A 20,405-nucleotide genomic window follows, 5' to 3' on the forward strand; every position below is an offset into this window, starting at 1 on the left:
CAATAGTATCAGCTTTGACTGAAGGCTTTAGCTGAACTAAAAGCTACTTTGCTGCTACTTTGGAGCTGTGACACTTCCTTCTCATCGATGTGCTTCACCACTAGTGCTGTAGCACTACATATGCTTCTTCAAATTTGAAGTAGAAGTCTTTACAACTGGGAGACAATTATTGTCACTCACTAAAATATAGATATTTTTTATAATATAAAAATACACTGACACAACAGGATAATATAAGACTGGATTCCTTAATTAGTAGGCAGCCATCTGCAAATTAGAGTAAAATAGCAACAGTACATGTATCTTTTATTTATTTATTTTTAGTTTATGGAAATGTTTAAAAAAATATAAAACATTATCAAAACATTTGCTTGATATGCAAAAGAATTAAGCTATGTTACTCTGTACAAAAAAAGTAGTGAGTTCATAGTGTAATATTTTACAGTTTGAGAATAGGAGGAGACACAACTCCTCAGAGGATGCATCAGGAAAAGCATCTGGTGGAAATATCTGCCAAATCAAACATCAGGCCCACTCACTGTATTAACCCCTTCAGCCACAAGAAGCTACTAAATGCAAAAACGTAATCCGAGTATTTCTTGTAAGTCATTACCACCACAACTGCTCGTTGCATACCATATTACAAATTTGAGGGGATATAACTTCATTGAAAAGTTTAAAATAACCAGATGCAGAATTTAAAAATAATTTCCCCAGAAATTCCTAATTTTGTTAATCTGTATATCCAGACAAATGGACGTGTGTTTGGCCTGCCCATACTGTGACATGAAGTATAATATTCATTACTTGTTCAACAAATATTATAATGTGAAATTTTCTTTCGCCTCAATTACACCATCACCAAGCTTTTTCATTTGTTTGAGAAAGCAAACAAAAATGGTTACATGTATAAAACAATTTTAGTTCAACTGAAATTAAGTATAATCTAAAAAAAACCTAAAACTATATATGTATATATCAAAAATAAGTGACTGACAACAAACAAAAAGAAGATCAAATTTAAAAAATGGATATATGTCTTGATATGAGGAAAATAAAAGGGAAAACTCATCAATCATGTAACTCTTATGTGATCAACAGATTTACCACACTTGATTATAGAAGAAAGACATGCAGCCCCAAAATGCATTTCTCATTATGGAGATGGTTTATATTGGTGACACCGGTCTCCTGTGAGATGGGAGTCACAGGTCAGAGTGGTCTTGAACTCATAACCGCCACTGTCAGCTGAACAGGTAAATATATATGTCCCCTGAGTTGGTCTCGTGTAACATGATCCCAGACGATCATCATAGACGAGATCCTCGTCCCATACTTCAACATACACATCAGTGTGTGTGTCCACCTTTTTAAGAAAAATAAGATTAAAAATAGGATTTAATATACTGTACTGTTGTCCTTTAAATAATAAGCTGGAGATTTTGTACCATAAACAACAGTGACAACGCTAATTCCCTTCTAATTCATAAAATGTAAATTCTGGTAGCACTGTAGTGTTTTTCGTATATCAGTAGCAGTAGCAAAATTTGCATTCAGTACCCTTATATGTGTCACGGTTCACTGACCTGTCCAAGATTAAAATAAGCATTCCACTGGGGATTATTTGATTCAATCATATGAGTCTGCTTAATGATGGAACCAAACTTCACCTTGGCATAGCTGTGAGCAGGAGAAAGACACGAAGATGAATAATATTGCAGATTCTATATACCATCTCTAAATCCTAATCCCTAACCATGCTCATCTCACCTGTCAGTTGGGCCAAGATGATCTCCTTTCAGATTCCAGGCTCGGGTGATTTCCACAGTTAGCTTCCCCCTCCAGGCGTTTCGAGGACAGCAGTTGGAATCTAGGTTAGGATTGCCCCGCCAACAATTATGTTCACTGTGTGATGTACGCACAGTGTTGTCCGTTATGTACTGCTCTATGGCAGCCTTCATCCCTGCCTTCTTTGTGCCTTTCGGTATCAGCTGATACATTGGGCGAAGGAAGTAGGAAGCAACATCTGGATGATCCTTCAGGCTGTTCAGCCAGTTTTTAAAACCCAGGGAATCATCATATGCAAGTGAAAACTCTCCCAACCACCCATTACCTCCTACCACATCCGTGTAGTGTTGGTGGAGACCAGAGCTGTACTTAGTGGCAACGTCATGGTTTCCCAGCATGTTTTTGCAAGATTGCGCAACAGAAGATGGATTAAGCTTTCCCAAGCCAATGGAGACACCCATCGACAGGCAGGAGTGGAACTAGAAGACAGGGAAGCAAGTGGGAGGATGTCTTATTAGAAACAAGCGAATTTTATGAACATGGTGGAAAGAATGATAAGCTTTTCGGTAATCAACTGTGCAGAATGAGGGCTAAAACAAATCATAAAAGGAGTGAGGGCGGACAATAGAGCGGTGACTACAGATCAGAACGCAATCAATGATTACTGTAAATTCTATACAGAATCTACAGTAAATGTAAAAGACTTCTTTGACTCCATCAAAATGCCTTTGCTTCCCCCAGAAGTCAGACAAACTCTTGAAGCTCCCATTGAAAAAGAGAAAATTCAGGTGGCAACAGCATCCATGCATGTCCCAATATATTTTCTACAGACTTTTATAAAAAGACTTCGGAGATCTGGCTCCCTTTCTTTGCATAGTTTTCACAGAATTGCTTGACTATGGGGCACTTCCTTCATCATGTTACCAGGCCTGTATCACAGTGTTACTTAAAAAGGGCAAGGACCCGACTGCCTGTGGCTGTTATAGACCTATATCTATTCTGTCTAAGCTACTGGCGCACAGAAAAAATTATTCCTTCTGTAATTTCTCCTGATAAAACTCAGCATTCATTCTTTAACATATGGCAACTTTTTAATATTATTTATACCCCTAACCACGATGTGCCTGAGTGCCTTATTACTATGGATGCGGAAAAAGCATTTGATAGAGTGGAGTGGGAATATTTGTTTTTTACTTTAGAAAGGTTTGGTATGGGCCCTTTAGTTTGCTCCTGGATTAAACTTCTTTATGCCAGTCCCACGGCTTCAGCGGTAACTAACTTGCCACTCTGACTATTTTAGGCTCTATCAGGAACATGGCAGGGCTGTCCTTTAAGCCCTTTGTTTTTGCCCTGGCAATTGAGTCATTTGCAATTGCAGTCTCCAGCACTGGGGCCATACAAGGCATATGGAGGGGAGGCAATGAGCATAGAGTTTCACTGTATGCCGATGACCTTCTTCTATTTCTTTTCAAACTGCTCACCTCCTTACCCGCTGTACTTAATATATTAAATGGTTTCAGTTAACACTCGAGATATAAAACCAACATGAATAAGAGCGAACTGTTTATGATTAATGATAGGGCTTGAGATCAGGATCTTGTAAATGCCCCTGGTAAAATAGTTACTGATCCCTTTGTGGGGATATGTGTCACAAAACAACTGAATCACTTGTTTAAAGAAGAATCACCTTCCTCTGCTGAAATAGTGCAAGCATATATTGTCTAGATGGTCCCCCATTATCCTCATCTTTAATGGGCAGGATTAACTCCGTGAAAATGATGCTACTTTCAAAATTCCTATATGTATTTCAGTGCCTTCCCATTCTGATTCCCAAATCCTTTTTAAAATCTCCAGATTCCTTAATCACTTCATTTAACATCCAAAATCGAGGAAAGCTATTCTTCGAAGACCCAAGCTGGTTGGAAGTTTAGCCCTTCCCAATTTCCAAAACTACTATTAGACCACCATTATCAGATGTATGTTGTATTGGAGACACTACCACCTTGAACCGTCATTACCAGTTTGGGTCACCATGAAGTTAGGATGATTTCTCTACCCGCGACTTTCGGCTCATCACTCCCTCTTGCCTTGCCTTTATCTAGTAATAATAGGGTAGTCCAGCAGTATCTCAGAATCTGGCCTCAGTTTAGGAAGTGTCTTGATCTTCAGCCTTTCTTACTTAAAAGCCCAATTGCAGCAAACCACCTTTTTGTTCCTTTAGTGACAGATAGTGCTTTTCACATCTGGCACAGAAAGGGACTAAAATCTTTTGTGGACATTTTTACAAGTCAGACACTATGTGCAGACTATGACAGTAAAACTCCCCCCCAAACCTCCAGACAATCTGGTAGATGATTTTTTTTTTAACGGTCAAACCAACATCTAGGGGCATAGTATCAGCCTTGTATAATTTAATTTCCAACTTACAATGTTCTTCAGTAGATGCCTTCAAATCTTAAATGAAATCTAAACGGGAACAGAACCTTAACTTTCATATCACAGATGAACTGTGTGACTCTAGCCTAGGCCAAGTTCACAACATATCAATATGTGCTTGACACATGCTCATTTAATTTAAGTGTTCATCAGGGGCACTGGTCCAGGGCTAAGTTGGCACGCATATACTCAGCGGCGAACCTCCAACCTGTAGAAGGTGTGGAGGTACTCCTGATACATTGCTTCATATGTACTGGTCCTGTCCTTTGTTGGCCAACTTTTTGGAACTCTGTTTTCCATACAATGTCTGAAGTCCCATCAAATTAAACGAGAGACACTCTGTGCTATGTTTGGTGTGGCGCAGAACCTGAAGTTGCCCAACTCCAGACTCAAAGCATTAAACTTTTCATTGCTACTGGCCAGACATGCTATTTTACTTATGTGGAAAGACTCTTCTCCCCCCTCACATGTGCAATGGGTAAAAGATATAATGTCCTGTATGGATTTAGAAAAATTTAGATATACAATTCGTGGATCAAATAATAAATTTTATAAACTGTGGTCCCCATTTCTGGACTCCTTTGGAAGGCCCACAACTATTGGCTATGTCCACACATGTACCCGGGTATTTTTGAAAATGGAGATTTTTCTATGCGTTTGCACCTTTCGTCCACACGTAAACGGCGTTTTCGGTCACTGAAAACTGAGATTTTTAAAAACGCCTGCCAGGGTGGATATTTTCGAAAACTCAGTTTTTGCATTTACGTGTGGATGAGGAAAACGGTGAAAATGCAGCGTCAAAGGTGTGCGCCTTTTTTGACGTCACACTGTGCGCCACGTTATTGTTTCGGTGAAATGAATTTCTACAATGGGGGACTTAGACAAAATACTGTTGCTGTTAATTGTACTCTCTGCAGTGTTTAAATACTTACATATACACACACAGTTACTGTCCCTCCACGCATAGGACTCGGTTCTGCTTCTATGCGCCATAGAAGCAGAACCCACCGAGGCTTCTAGACTTCTGATTGGCCAACATTTCTACACGGTTAGGAATATATCGCCACCTGTTGCTTTGGCATGTTCCCAGCAGCGTTTTCCTTCATTTTTGCGTTTACGTGTGGACAGGATTATTTTTTAGAATGAAACGGAAAATCTCCGTTTTCAAAAACACCCGTGTACATGTGGACGTAGCCATTGTCTCTGAGTAGCAGAAAAAAAGTTTTGGTTTTTTTTGATGTTTTGTTTTTTTTCTTTGTGTCTTGTTCTTGTGTCTTTGTTTAGTTAGGCAGCTGGCTGCCAGTTATTTAATGTTTAATGGTCAGGCAGGGAACCATAATGTGAAAATTCCGAAGTACTTTGTATGGTACGTTGTACTGAAAACTGCCTAACAAAGAGACTTTTGGAAGAAAGGTACAATGGTTTCTTTCACTTTGGTCAGTAGAACAACTGAGATGATACCCTTTGGAAGGGAGTAAGCTCATTGCATTTATATACAAATGTAATAAAAATTATATCACTATTCAATTGTTGGAAAAAAAAAAGAAATTATTATCATGTATGCTTTTATTCATATGGAGTACAAATATGCAGTCTGGTGACTGTGTACGGACACATGTTCTGTACCCCATCTGAGGAGAATCCATTCAGTCTGGACAAACAAGTTCGTACAGCTGTGACTCGCCTAAGACGGCCCCCAAGATGAACCTGTAATGAAGCATAACGTTTTAATAAAGTGTTTTTACTACTTAAATAATCTAATTAACAAGTGTGTGTGTGTGTGTTTTTTAACCTGGCGAATGTAATGTGTGCCGTAGGTATCTATGACCTCGTTGTACTGAGCTCTGGTGGAGGAGTTATAGTGACTTGGCAAACTGGCCACATCCCTGCTGAACTCAGAGCTAAGAATAGGTGTGCTTGATACCCGGTAACTAGACAGAAAGAAACTGATTAGTAAATTATTAAAAACTGAAATTATATACTGTTAATCCAAACTTGTGGTATATGTGGTAATGCCAGGATTTTCACAGCTAACCGATAATGGCTACAGGTGACCGTGTGTGTGCTGAAGGAGTAGTGGTCCTCTCTGGTCCTTTTTGTAGCAAATGCATATGCCGTGGAGTGTGTTCCTCCCATCCCCACAGTGGTAGATACAAGCTTATTTATACTTAGTCCAACCTGATAAATAGAAATGTAATTTCATTACTATCTTTATTTGTTTATTTATTTTATAATATTCAAAATACTGTCTTATGAATTATTCAGTCAAATACTTTGAATTCAATACTTTTTTCAGCACTGGAGATAAAAAATACTAAATTGAAAAAAATGACTTAACAAGACAAGGAATTCCTATTTGATCCAAAATCTAATCATATCAGTTTGTTTGATTCAATGCACATTCAGTTTGTAAAAGAACAAAATTAACAAGTCAGCAACCAAAGTTGTTTATATCTTTTAATAACTAGTTATCACAGTAACAGTATTTTTTAGTTTGAAACATTTATTTTATTTCAAACAGTAAGTGCAAGATGTTTCCTACCTTCCAGTCGTTGATGTCCTGGGCGGTATAAGTGTTAAGTAGGGAACTGTGGACATAATTTGAAGGATAAGAATTATTTTCTTATGTAGTTGTTTCAGTTCTTTAATTTATTTACAGTCAAGCACATTATGTTTTGGGCCTGTTTTTTTGCTAAAGGTATAGGATGACTACACTCAATTGCGGATCCAACAGACAGCGCCATTTACCACAAGATCTTGGACGAGAACCTCCTTCCATCAGCCAGAACACTTAAAGTGGGTCATAGATGGGCCTTCCAGCATGACAATGATCAGAAATACATATCGCCAAGGTAGAGCTGGGCAATAAAACGATAACGGTATGTATTGTGAAATAACTTTTTCTCGATAGAAAAATTAAACTATTGCGATAGGCCTCATCTCTCTTGTCCTCTTAAAAAAAGAAAAAAAGAACAGCCAATCCAAATTAAGTAGCGCAGAGCCGAACCAATCACAGCCGCAGCGTCACGTCACGTGACTTGTTACGTAAAGCACAAGCGCCAAGGCGCACATGTGTATTTGTTTTTGCAGCTGTGCAGCCCGGGTAATGAAGGAAATGAGTTTGCCCACTAGAGAAAAATCAACCGAGAGCGTGAGCGAAGGTTACCGAAGAAAAAACCGATGATGGTTCCAATGCCGGAGAGCTTGTCGAACGGAAGGGCCACAGAAGTTCCGTAGTGTGAAGGTATTTCGGCTATTTCAAGTCTGACAAAAAACAGAGTAGCGCGCACTGTAAATTGTGCCGAAAGCAAGTCTGGAAATACAATAAAGCGGTGCATGCTCAATCTCTGACTGCAAGCACTAATTCGTCATTCGGCTTTTGTCAGACTAAAGTAAGTGTTAAAACTGTTTGAAAAGCTAAGCTATACAACAAGGAGAGATTGAGAATTTCCTTTTAGTTCTCAGTTTATTTGATATTGACAAAAGTTAGTCAATTTTGTCTGTTCTTCTGTAAAACGACCTAAGATTTATTTTTAGAATTAATATTTTGTTTCAAGTGGAATTGACAATTTAGTAGTCTGTTTTGTTTGTTCTATTTTGAAACTTAAACCCTTTAGCGGCTGCCCTTTGTGTAGTTTGCAATATTTGCCTTTATTTATCTGAAACTGAAGTCTCATGTTCCTTAAGTACATCTACCCTGTTGAACTTATTATGGGAAATGAATATTTTAATTAAAACAAGCTGCTAATTATTTCACATTTTACTTGTGAGCAACGGCACATTTAAATCTTACAAATATAGTTATTTGGCTTATATCGTGATATATATCGTTATCGCCTGAAATGAAAAAAACATATCGTGATATGAAAAAATCTTATATTGCCCAGCTCTACGCCAAGGCAACAAAGGAGTGGCTAAAGAAGCCTTAAGGTCATGGAGTAGCCTAGCCCAATGGTTCTCCTACTTTTCACAACCACCTCATAAAATATATGGCTCTTAAAGTACCACCCTTATGACCGACATTAAAGTACAGTAGTATAGGCCTATTTAACACCATATACAATTTACACAAGACAATGTTATTTCTTACATGAATGTTATTTGTTTTAACTGTCATAAACAGGATGTGAAGAGTGATATAATAACTGTACTGCATTAAAACATTCACAGCAGGTGGGATATCCGATCTTTAAGTCTGATGAAACCTGCTTCTGAGTCAAAACTACACTGCAGTTTATCAAGGCAGTTGTGTTTTTAACATGTTTTAATGCTTTGTATCTTGCTCTATTTAATCTGAACAAACCCCTAAAAAAAGTCATGTGATCACTGTCGGCCTCTCTCGGTTTTTTTCATCACTATTCATTTTAAAGCTCAGTTTTTAAAACTTCATGATGTTACTGCCCAGACCATGCAGCAGTATATTAATGACTAACCTCATATTGCAGTTGTAACAAACCAAACACAAGGACCCAGAGATCAAAAACAGAAAACACTGGGGCCCAGAAAATAACCAACCAAACAAAAAAAGGTTCACAAAAGGCGCAGGCAGCCAGGAAAACAGTTTCGAAAAAAAGTTCAGGGGGCCGGCCTGGAGGCTGACGGCACAACAGTCCAAACCCAGGCAGTTCAGGGGGCCGACTCAGAGGTCGACAACACAAAAGACCAAAACAGTTTAGGGTCAGGAGGCCGACCGTGCGAAAAGCAACAGCGACGACGACGAGCGGAGACAGAAGAACCAGACGTGTCCCTCGGACTCTCCAGCGGAGACAGAAGGCCGGAAGGGCCCCTCGGACCCTCCAGCGGAGACGGAAGACGGCTGGAGCAGTTCTCCACAACCCCCAGCGGGAACAACAGACGAAGGCCGGACGGGCCCCTCGGACCCTCCAGCAGGAACAGGTGGCAGAACAGATGACTGAGGAGAGGAGTGGCGGTGGCGAGGGCACCGTTTCCCTCGGGATGAGGGAACAGGAACCGGTGGAGAAATGGAGACCTCCTCCTCATCCTCCAATCACATAGCCGCCAGGAAAAAGGCAGGCGAATGGACAGGTGAACGAGGTCCCGGCTGGCGTGGGGAGGGAGAGGAAGTCCGTGGCAGCGTTGAGGCAGGTGGAAAGTGTATGTTGTCCTGGGGCAGCGGTAAAGAAGTGGAGGTGGAGATAGAGAGAGCAAGCTCGCCAGCCCCGACTTGCTCCCTCCCAGCAGCTATGGAGCTGCTCAGCACAGTGTCCGTAGAAAACTGAGTTAGCCGAGGGTTGCTCTGAATGACAGCATCTACTGCGCTTAGCCCAACCGCCATGGTCCTCAAATCCTTGGCCTGGGCAATGCGGTCAAGAAGCTTAATCATTCGCTCCATCTCACCGTTAAACTCAAAGGCTGAAGAGTCTGCGGGGTCCATGTTCTGGTCAGGCACCCTAACATTTAATGCCCAGGGAAACAAGCCCATCAGCACTGTGTAGCGGCCGCGACCACTGGCAATAAAGAAAGGCTGCTCTTCATCGAGGACTCAACCCGAGGATAATTTTTCTGATTGACTCGGGCTCCCAGAAGGGCCTTGGGAACTCGGGTATATTATTTAATCTTAAAAAAAAATTTGAGATTTCCAGTGTACCACCAGAGAGAGCCCAAGTACCACTAGTGGCACAGTTTGAGAACCACTGGCCTAGCCAAACTCTAAACCTTACTCCTATAGAAAATCTGTGGAGTGAGCTGAAGCTTGGAGTTGCCAAGTCACATCCAAGAAACCTAAAGGATTCAGAGAGTTTCTATATTGTGCCCCAGCAAATAAATATAAATCCAGTGTATGTAGTGAGATGTGGTTTCTATTCTGTCAGACTGTTGTTGTGCAATGGTGTATGTAGAAAAATACTAGTCACCCTCTCCATACGATTTTGAAGGGTTTTTAGAGAACTGGCTCTTTCGAGCCGAAGAGCTCTTTCGGCTCCCAACCGGCTCTTCATGTTGTTTTGTTGCTTTAATTAATTTATTATCAACAACAATATAAAATTATGCACAAAAGAAATTACTAACGTAAAAAAAATGTGGTTTTATTTATATGTTTACATATAAATATATACGATGGCCCAAGAGACAAAGCTTGTACAAACTCCAAAACACGTACAAACTCCAAAAAGCACGTACAAACTCCGAAGCATGTACGAACTCCAAAACACATTGCTAGCGTTAACTGACTTTCCAAACAGAGCTACCTAGATAATATAAATTACACAATTGAAAGCATATGTGTATTGTTTGTGTATTTATACACAAACACTCATATATATTCAAATAATTTTAAAAAAAAAAAGTTCATTTACCTGTTAATACCACACACCAAATCCAGTCGTTGGTACTTCTTGGCTTGTGTAGCCACTAGGTAACAAAAGCTCAACACTGCCCCTAGCATCCTGGAGCACTTCCGTTGTGTTTTGGAGTTTGTACGTGTTTTGGAGTTTGTACGTGCTTCAGAGTTTGTACGTATTTTGTCTCTAGGGGCTACCGTAAATATACTCTTATTTGTTCACTCCACATAAAATGTAATAAATAAATCATATAATACAAAAAACAACTATTTACATTTCAACTTTTAACTATTTAAATTTTCAGCTTTTTCCTTTTAAACAAAATTAAAGTGAAACAACACAAAACACTGCAAACCACAACACAACTAAATATAAATTAAAATATGTAAAACACAAAGAAGATGCATATTCTCTGTCATATGGGCCTGCATGAATAAACTTTCTGAATCCTTTATCATCCGCAACTGATTACTATACCTGGCTCTCTTTCCCTCCCGCTCTGTTTCTGTTACTGCGAGTGTAACTACCGTCCCTCCCCCCTCTGCCCAGCGCAAAGCACAAGGCTCGGGTGCGGAGTGAAGCGGGAAAAAAGTGCGAGAGAGAGGGAGAGAGAAAGAAAAGAAAAAGAAAAACACGAGCTGGCTAGCGTCGTTCACTTCAAAGAGTCAGCTCTAACAGCCATTTCGTTCGCGACCGACACATCACTATCAGAAAAGTAAGCAGCAGGCTTCTTCTTGTATGCAGAACACATCAGAAGTTTTTCTGTTGCTTCTATCATGCGATTTCATAATGCTGATGTGAACACAAGAAATTCTACCTTCTAGTATTGTAACACGAATTCACCCATGTTTATACTTTTACTTTACAGTGGATGAAATAATCATTTGATCCTCTTTTGAATTTTGCTCACAAAAGAATTAATAGTCTTTGATTTTTATTATAGCTTTCTTTAGTTGGAGAGCAATACAAAGCACCAACCAAAATTTTTTTTGTCTGTCATGGCTAACCACTTTAGTGACAGACTAAGTAATAAGACTGAAATGTGACAGTACAGTTATTGTGACAGTTATTCTTTGCAGCTTAAAATACTGACTATTATTTTCTTGGACAACTAAACAACTATTAATAATACTGTTGAATCAAAATATTGTTGCAGGCAGCACTAAAAAAAAGGCAGGGAATATATTGTTATCATAGCTAAAGACAGTATGAATACACGTGATACTTGGTGTGTCTATTTCACGCTTTGCCTCTTCTCTTTGATTGGTCTCAGAGAATTTGAAGCAAAGAAAGAAAGGGAGGACTTGTTCTTTGATGTGTTCAGCTGAGTTAAACCGTTAAGTTTGGCTGTTGGGGTTGATCTCTGTGATGAAATCCTTTCAGCAACAAATGTACTACACTATACTGTACCTAACAGTGGTGTGTGCACTGCTGAAGATATCGGCATTGCATCGGCTGATTGCACGCCAGTCCAGAACAGAGGCCGGCAGCTGAAGATAAAAAACAGAACACCATGATTAAGATGTGCACATAACCTATCTATTATAGTTTGCTGGTGATCACAGTTTATGTATTTACTTTTTGTAGAGTTTTGTTTTGATGGCGGTTAGTGCAGAGAGTACATGTGCCATCTGGTTTGCGGTAAGTAGCTACATCAATCATGTAGGCTCCTTTTCGGCGCAGGGTGATGACATCAAATCCCTCCCCAATCAGGTTGTGGCCTGGTACAAATGGAGCAGACTCACACTTGCTGTTGTTCACAGCCTTACAGGAAAGAACAGGGGAGTTCCATGACAGAAAGAGAAGGAGGCTCAGATAAAGAGGAGGTGAGGTTGGACTGGAGCGCATGGCTGAAGTCAAAGACAAAACACACAAAATGTAGTAGATAAGGATATCATTGATCACAGTAGGCAAAAAAACTTCCAAAGTAACAAGAGCTGCAAGGTTTTGTCTGGGTATCACAACAGGGGTTATCAAATCTCTTTATTTTACCTATCATTGTTCTGGACAAGATTAATTGACTGAGTGTTGCATACTTCAGTCAAGAAGAAAATGAAGCCATGAAAAATTCATTTAAAATATTGGTAGCACTTTCTATTACAGCTTGGTAATAATGTGGTAATAGTGAGGTCCTTTGTCAGAGACCAATCACTCTGTGCTTACTCTGCTAGACCTCAGTGCAGTGTTGAACACTGTTGAGCTTAATATTTTATTACAGAGACTGAACACTTAATTACAAAAAATATTCAATAATACCAAAGTAGTTCTTGTACATCAACAGTGGTTATAGCTAAGAAATATTACACTGAAATGTATGTAATTGGGCAAAAACTGGAGACGATAATGTGGAAACAAATTCTTGCCTATGAGGCAAAACCCATTAGTAATAGTTTAGCAATATATGGGAAACAATATGACAACCTGCTGGGAATAAAATGGTCAAATCTATGCGTTAGAATTTCTGTATACTGACTTATGGTAGTAGCCCACAATAATAAGCTAATATTGGTTTATACTTACATTAGGATACTATTACCATATTATAATGCCGGCCAGCATTCTTTTTTGTTTGAAGCTAGCAATGTAAATATTATGTTTATTGTTGTGGCTTATTGTGTAAATATGTGTGGAAGTTTCTGTGTAATAACCAGGAAAAGGGGCTAAAAATTGCACAAAAGCTTTATTTGTGTAGTGAAACAAAAATGATATATTGCAGTATCATGGGGTTTGGTTCTGGGTCATCACATGTGGTGACTAATTGCCAATATTATATCGGTCTCCATTTTAATGTATAAAATTTTAACTTTTTATCCTGCAATTTAATAAATAAATGCTCACTGTTGTTCATTTCTTACTGGGGTAAACTGATATGGTAATTTTTGCTATGCTAACTTGATCCGGAGCAGGTTGGGTTGCAGATTAGAGATTGACAGGTCATACCTACTAACCACTCACTTTCACTAACATTACTATTTCTTAAAGATCCGTGAGACCACTGCATAGAGAGTACAAGTAGGACAAAAGACACAAACACAACCAAACAATTTTATTTCACTGGCACAGGTATTCAAAGAATTCCACTCACTTAAACTCAACAACTCACAGACACCTAAGTCAGCAGCCTCATACACAAAGAAGCTATCACACATGCGTGAGTGTCTGTTTTGCAGACATTGCAGCAGTTTCATGCTCTTACAGGTAACTCATGGATCAGTTTTTGAAACAAAGAACTTTTGACGGTCTGGAGGGCAGCGCCCAAAAGAAGAGGTCTGGTCTGTTTCACAGTAGTCAAGCACAGGTTCAGTTTACTGTGTTAAACTGAGTTTAATGTATGAATTGCTTCTTTGTCTGAGTGGCTGCTGCTGTGTTCCTGAATAAATCAAAGGTCAGAATTTCTGGAGCACCCTCTCAACTCACATTTCCCACACTGAAAGTTAGAGCAACATCTACAACCCCGAGTTAACGAAGATGGCGGCATTGAACGTCAACGGTAAAAGTGCAAACTTTTAATCTGTACTGCCACTGTTGTGCATTTTCGACTCACTAATTAAGATATATGCAGAGGACAATATTCATGAATGTGTTTTTTAAGTGCAAGAAAAGGATACCTGAATGGTTCCACCTTGCCAAGGACCAAAGCAAATGTTGTTTTTCCTTGCTTTTCCTGGAACAATTCTCTCCTGAGTTACTAGGTCTGAGTTCCGGGGTATCTGGAATGAGGAATTAGTTCTATATGCGCAGGTTGTTGATTCTGAAAAACTGAAACTGTACTGTTCAGTAGGGGTGGGTGGATCAATCCCAATATCAATAGTATCGATTTAATGCTGGTACTGACATTGAATTGTTACTAATGTGATCGGCTCGATGCGTTCGTTTGTTTCTTTTATGTAAGTTCAGCATATTGCTCCTGATCATCAGAAAGGAGACATGTCTGTGCAAACTGCTCCCCTCTAATTCAGGCACACATTTGTCCGCTCCCTCCTCCCTGCCCAGTTGTTGCAAGCTTCAAGCTGCAGTGAGAAAAGCAGGAAAATGTATAGAGCTACTTTACAGTTGTGTTGTATTTAAAGATTATGGTGGAACGTAAAAATCACAGGGATTTATTGGTCACTACAATTTGACAAATTGATGAACTGCTTTCTACATACTCTGCCTTTATAAGTTAGAAGTGCTAGTATAGGTTTTAGTATCGGTAATACTGGCAACACTTGTGTAGCTGTTGGCATGATAACATTGATTATACATTTTGGATCACTATCAAGGTTCATGTCATCGTTGTAAATTGTTTAAGCTTTACATTATTTATGTTATGTTATTTTATGTAGTTCAAGTTATGGTGCTTTTATTTTGTTTATTAAGTCAAGCTTGCGAAGTCCCGCTGTTTCCTTTTTAGAAGAAAAAAGAAAACCTGTAAGCGCGTAGCAAGAATGAACTTGTAAGGCTCTTTATTAAAAGTCACGCTAAGTGGCATGGAGTTTAACTAGACACTTATAAGGAAACGTCAGAAGAATGATGACTAATTCCTTTTTTGCAGCATACAGCCAACAAGGTATTTACTGATTTATCTTGTTTCGTTGTACAGTGTTATTTTAGGTGCTTTTAGTCTTTATTTTATTAATGCTATGTAGTTTTCACGGTGGCTTTGGAGAGAAGTGTTCAAATAAACCAGTGACAGAAAACCAATTGTGTCTGCCTGTGCTGTGAGGGAATTATAACCTGTATTTACTTTGCAGCATCACAGAACCCTATAGGAATTTCGTTTTAAAGTCGGCTTGAAGTGTGACGTTTCCACTGAGTTCTTACTGTGTTTTTTAAATTGCGCTGCAGATTCTCTGCAAATATGTTTAATATGTGCAACTTGTTAAGCCGTACCATACAAAAACTACCAAATGAAGTGCAAACTGTGTGTCGAATTTTCACAGGAATGTGCATGTGTTCGTTTGGTGATTTAAAACATATATAAAATGTGATTATACTTGATTTTTATCTAGTGTTTTTTTTTCTTTTTTAATTTTTAATCTACTGGAATTTCAGAACACGCACCAAGAACACCTGTTCAGTCAATAAAGCAAATTTCAATTTGCGACAAATTAAAGCATACTTAGGCAGAGTTCTAATGTGCACACATCCCCTCAGGGGGAAAAAGTAGCACTGAGCGTGCACTCACTGATAAAATAATTAACTGCTTTAAAATGTTTATTTAATCGAGTGCTTCTCAATTATTATTATGCCCCCCCAGGAAGAAAAAAAACATTTCACGTCCCCCACAAGTACACCTCTGTTTAACACTTTATCCTTATTTACATTAAAGAAAACAAAAAAGAAAGAAATATAGATCACTTTACAACAAAGAATAATTTTATTAACATGTTTTTTTTAATAACAATAATAATAATAATAAATTCAAACTAAACAGCAACATTAACTCAGGAGCACAATATATTAAACACTTTAACCTACCTACAAAACAAAAATGAATAAAACAATGTGCTGATTTTTTTTCTTTTATCAAAATAACAAAGTCAGGAATAATGGCTACAATGAGCATGTTTTGTAGTGCACAGCTTTTCAAAGTGGGGTTTGAAACAGGATATTGCAACTCTCAGCTCCTGCTCAATGTTTAGCTGGGACCTGTACTTGGTCTTCAGTGCAGCAACAGCAGAGAAGCCAGTCTCACAAAGATAAGATGTTGCAAAAGGAAGAAGAATGCCCATAGCCTTCTGCCCTAAGAATGGATACTGCTTCTCTACACTCAGCCAGAATTCACTCAGTGTCTGTGAACTGCAGTCTCAATGTGGAGTCAGATGTCATGTCAATGAATTGGTTCTCCTCTGCAAAGCTGAAACCAGTTGGTGCTGGTCCTTTGGAAGGATCTCTCACCCAGTCATACTGGGAACTGTTTTCATGGAAGTATTTTTTGAAGTATCCCATCAATGATGAAATATGCTGCTTGATATATGGAGTCACTGAGGTGGCATCATAGTCAGTAGTGTCAACAAATTCATGCAGGTTCTCGAATGAATCTGTGTTTTCTTCATCGAGTCGCCTGCCCCACATTGCAAGTTTTCGAGTGAAAGAACTGATCTTGTCTGTGACTTGAGGGAGGTTTTTATCTTTCCCTTGAAGCTGTAGATTTATTTCATTTAGCTTTCCAAATATATCACTCAGGTAGGCCAGTTTTGCCAGGAAGCTCTCATCACTAAAATTTTCTGCGACTTCGTACTTGTGCTCGTGCTCCAAAAACATTCTTATCTGCTCTCTGAGCTCAAAAACTCGGGACAAGACTTTTCCTTGTGACAGCCACCTTGTGTCACTGTGAAACAGCACAGCTTGCTGTTCGGCTCCCATCTCGTCACAGATAGCAGAGAACACTCTTGTTTTTAGTGGTCTGGTCTTTATAAAATTGACTACACCAATAATTTCAGTCATAACCTCACTTAATTCAGAGGAAAGGTGCTTTGAGGCCAGTGCTTCTCTGTGTATAATACAGTGTGTCCTCTCAGCTTTAGGTAAGACCTTCTTGATGAGTGCCTGAAGTCATTTTGTCATCCCTGCCATGGTTTGTGCACCATCACTGCAAATACCAATGCAGTTCTCCTACTTTAGCCCATTCTCAACCAGGAAGCAGTCCAGCATTTTAAATAATTCTTTAGCTGTGGCTCTGCCTCTGACGTATTTACAAAAAAGTAGGTCCTCACAGTCATGTCAAATCGTACATAAGCAATAAACAAACAGTCTTTATTGTTGTCAGTTGCTTCATCAGATTGTAAAGCAAAATGTTTGTCTTTGGGTTTATCTACCAGCTGTTCTTGGAGATCGTTAGTAATGTAATTTATACGTCTGGTGATAGTCTCATTGGACAGAGGGATTGTTTTGGGGTTTTTTTTTTCCAGCACTTGCGTCATCCAGCATGACAGAGACCATGTCTACTGCTGCAGGCAGTATCAGCTCCTCTGCTATCGTGTGGGTGGCTTTTGCACTGAGCAATTTGGTATGCTACCTTATATGCTGCTAACAGTGCTCACCTATTTACTGAAGTAGCATTCACAAAGCGAGATGATTGTTGGCAATATTCGGAACGTTTTTGCTGAAAACACTCAAGCGACTTATCAGCGTGATTGGGGTGTAATGTCTTTAAGTGACGCCTTAATTTATTTGGCTTCATGCTGTCAACTGCCAACATTTTTAGGCTACGTCCACACGTACCCGGGTATTTTTGAAAACGCAGATTTTTCTATGCGTTTGCACCTTTCGTCCACACGTAAACGGCGTTTTTGGTCACTGAAAACGGAGATTTCTAAAAATGGGTGTAGGGAGTCGCTGTTGAGCTGCGTATACGTTGTAGATTTAAGCAATTTTGACCATTTGTCCTCTGCAGGACACCGTAGTTCAGGTTTCTCATTCACATGGGCGCGATCCAGTGTTGCCAATTTAGCAACTTTGTCGCTACATTTAGCGAGTTTTCAGACTCCCTTAGCAACATTTTTTCTAAAAAGTGACTAGCGACAAATTTGGCGACTTTTTCTGGTGTTATTGGAGACTTATTTATGACGACTTTTTGACATGAAAGGGCACCTCACCCGTGCCAAAACGCTCACGGGCGGAGAATAGTCCTCCCCCAGCTGCTGTAAGGGCAGGAGATGTTCACACCTATGCGTCCAAACTGCCAATGAATCGCACATGAGCGAAGCTGCTGCTCCCGCACTGACTGTAACGCAGTCAGTTCTTCTTTTACTGTTATGTTGTTTTGTGGATCACAAGGTTTAAAACTACTTATGAACACACATACACACACACACACACAAAGTAACTCCACCAGAGTGCCTATTTGGGTCACTTTTGCCGGCCCAAGCCCGAATAAAGGAAGAGGGTTGGAATTGTGACATTAAAAAAAACAATAATTGCTAAAAGAAATTTAATTTGTATTTCTAAATAAATTCTAAATGCATTTAGGACGTTTTTTACTCACTTTATGTCTCTTCCACGATGTTATTTCTCTCTCCAACAACGTAGTTTACAATTACATTAGTATGACCAATTAATAAGTAGGCGATTACGTCATTTAGCGACTTCTAGCGACTTTTAGGACAGCCAATAGCAATTTTCATTACTGAGGAGTTTACTGTTTACTGTGATTTGCAAAGGTAAGCACTGTCCGTGGCGTACCGCATTGGTTTTGTTTAAAAATAAGTGTTCCACTGTATAAAATAACGGTTTGTCATTTAAGCTAAGCATATATTGTGTTTATTAAGAGGTTCATGTACTGTCTGATGAGAGTGTGAGGAGTTTGTGTACATGTTTCATTTTGAAATATCTGCCGCAATTTCGGGCTACATTTCCGCTTGTTAGCAGCGCACCTGCAAAGTAATGCAAGAAGGAGCACTAGCTTTTCAGCTACTATTTGCTAGTAGTCCCGCTATGTTAATTTACCTGAACCCAGTTGTAAAGGTGCCTTCATTACATGAATAATTTTATGTGTTTTTTTGTCGTTCTTGTTGGCTTTGACTATGTGTTAATACTCATGCAGTGTTTACTGTGATTTGCAAAGTGTTTACTGTGATTTGCAAAGGGCCAGCAGCAGAGTTGGAGTGGTGTTTGCCCCAGCACCTAAATAAACAGCGCGGTCCGAGCCACAAATTGAACGCCTGTGTCCGACTGGTCTCTCTACTGTGCATCCCAAACCAGCACATAACTACACAACGCAGAGTCCGGGGTGTAGGGAGGCCCCTGCAGTGGTTGGGTTACATATTTATGACCACAATTTGAGCCCATAGGGAACACTCACCATTGCTGTGTCATAAAAAAATCAAATGATCAATTTTGACGTTTGAAGAGTGTAGATTGATTGGTTCTTTACATCACTCAACACAAGCAGAACTGCATTACAAAATCAGAAGACTCATTGTCCACATTCAGAAGCACATCTCTGTATAGTGACAGTTCTTATGATTTAAACAGGCAAATGTTCAGCATTCAAACTACAGATGAACAATAGTCAAAGCCAGATGTTTCCCCCGTTATGTTGGTATCAGCTAGTCAAGTACACACCTACACAGCACGTCAACAAACCGTGAAAAAAAGCCACAGAAAAAAATAAACGAATGATTACTGGTAAGGGTCTCTATATATTAGTATGTACAACGGGTATGTTGTGACGTACCTCCAAAATTACTGTGGTCCCTCGCTATGACGCGGTTCACTTTTCGCGACCTCACTGTTTTGCAGATTTTTTTAGTGCAATTTTGCATGCTTTTTTAAAAAGAAATGTTTATTTTTTTACAGCACATTGTGTTCTGCGTCCTGATCGGCTGTAGGCCATTGTCGATCTCCTCCGTGCCCTCTCTCATGTACAGTACTGCTGTATCAGAACCACTACATCGACTGCTAGCAGTGTGACTGTGCTGTACTGTATGTTTGTAAGTTTTCTCCCCAACAAACTCAGCAATGTCAACGAAACATTTTGCACTGTCAAAGGAATCTGCAGTAGCCCTCAAAAGGCAGAGGAAGATAACCATTGCACAAAAAGTTGGACTTCTGATTCATTGATTCATTAGAATAGAATAGAATAGAATAGAATAATCCTTTAATTGTCCCACAAGGGGAAATTTGGTCGTAACAGCAGCCAAAAAGACACATATACAAACAATAAGTACACAAGACACAGAACAGAAACATACACAATTTTTCTTACATATTTATATTAAGGACAATGGTTATTATATACAGAGAGTACTGTACAGTTATTAAATTAAATAAAAATAACTACAGATAAGAGGCAAACCAGGTTGTAGTGCGAATCGGTTGATTAACTTATTGCAGTTACAGCGCAGATGTAAACATCTATGATTGTTGGGAGCAGTTCTGATTGTACAGTCTGACAGC

The 20,405-nt window shown here is 39.3% G+C and overlaps 1 protein-coding gene across 2 annotated transcripts; it reads right to left on the bottom strand.

Moving 5' to 3' along the window:
- Window positions 1-268: 268 nt before the first annotated feature.
- Window positions 269-14,248, bottom strand: LOC102078886 (perforin-1). 2 transcript variants are annotated; one of them, XM_019355700.2, is made up of 10 exons: window positions 14,132-14,248; window positions 12,102-12,373; window positions 11,934-12,013; window positions 6,767-6,812; window positions 6,260-6,402; window positions 6,017-6,155; window positions 5,851-5,931; window positions 1,771-2,267; window positions 1,587-1,680; window positions 269-1,366 (listed from the first exon to the last, which is right to left on the bottom strand). In XM_019355700.2, exons 2-10 carry the CDS (start codon window positions 12,369-12,371, stop codon window positions 1,157-1,159), a joined length of 1,560 nt encoding a protein of 519 aa, XP_019211245.1. In that variant the 5' UTR covers window positions 12,372-12,373; window positions 14,132-14,248; the 3' UTR covers window positions 269-1,156. The 2 variants fall into 2 exon arrangements, with proteins under 2 accessions (XP_019211245.1, XP_025760401.1); XM_025904616.1 differs by lacking the exons at window positions 11,934-12,013; window positions 12,102-12,373; window positions 14,132-14,248 and adding an exon at window positions 8,658-8,677 and having other exon boundaries at window positions 992-1,366.
- Between the last annotated feature and the right edge of the window lie 6,157 nt (window positions 14,249-20,405).

Source organism: Oreochromis niloticus, unplaced genomic scaffold, assembly GCF_001858045.2.
Source record: "Oreochromis niloticus isolate F11D_XX unplaced genomic scaffold, O_niloticus_UMD_NMBU tig00002736_pilon, whole genome shotgun sequence".
In the NCBI taxonomy this organism is placed as follows: domain Eukaryota; kingdom Metazoa; phylum Chordata; class Actinopteri; order Cichliformes; family Cichlidae; genus Oreochromis; species Oreochromis niloticus.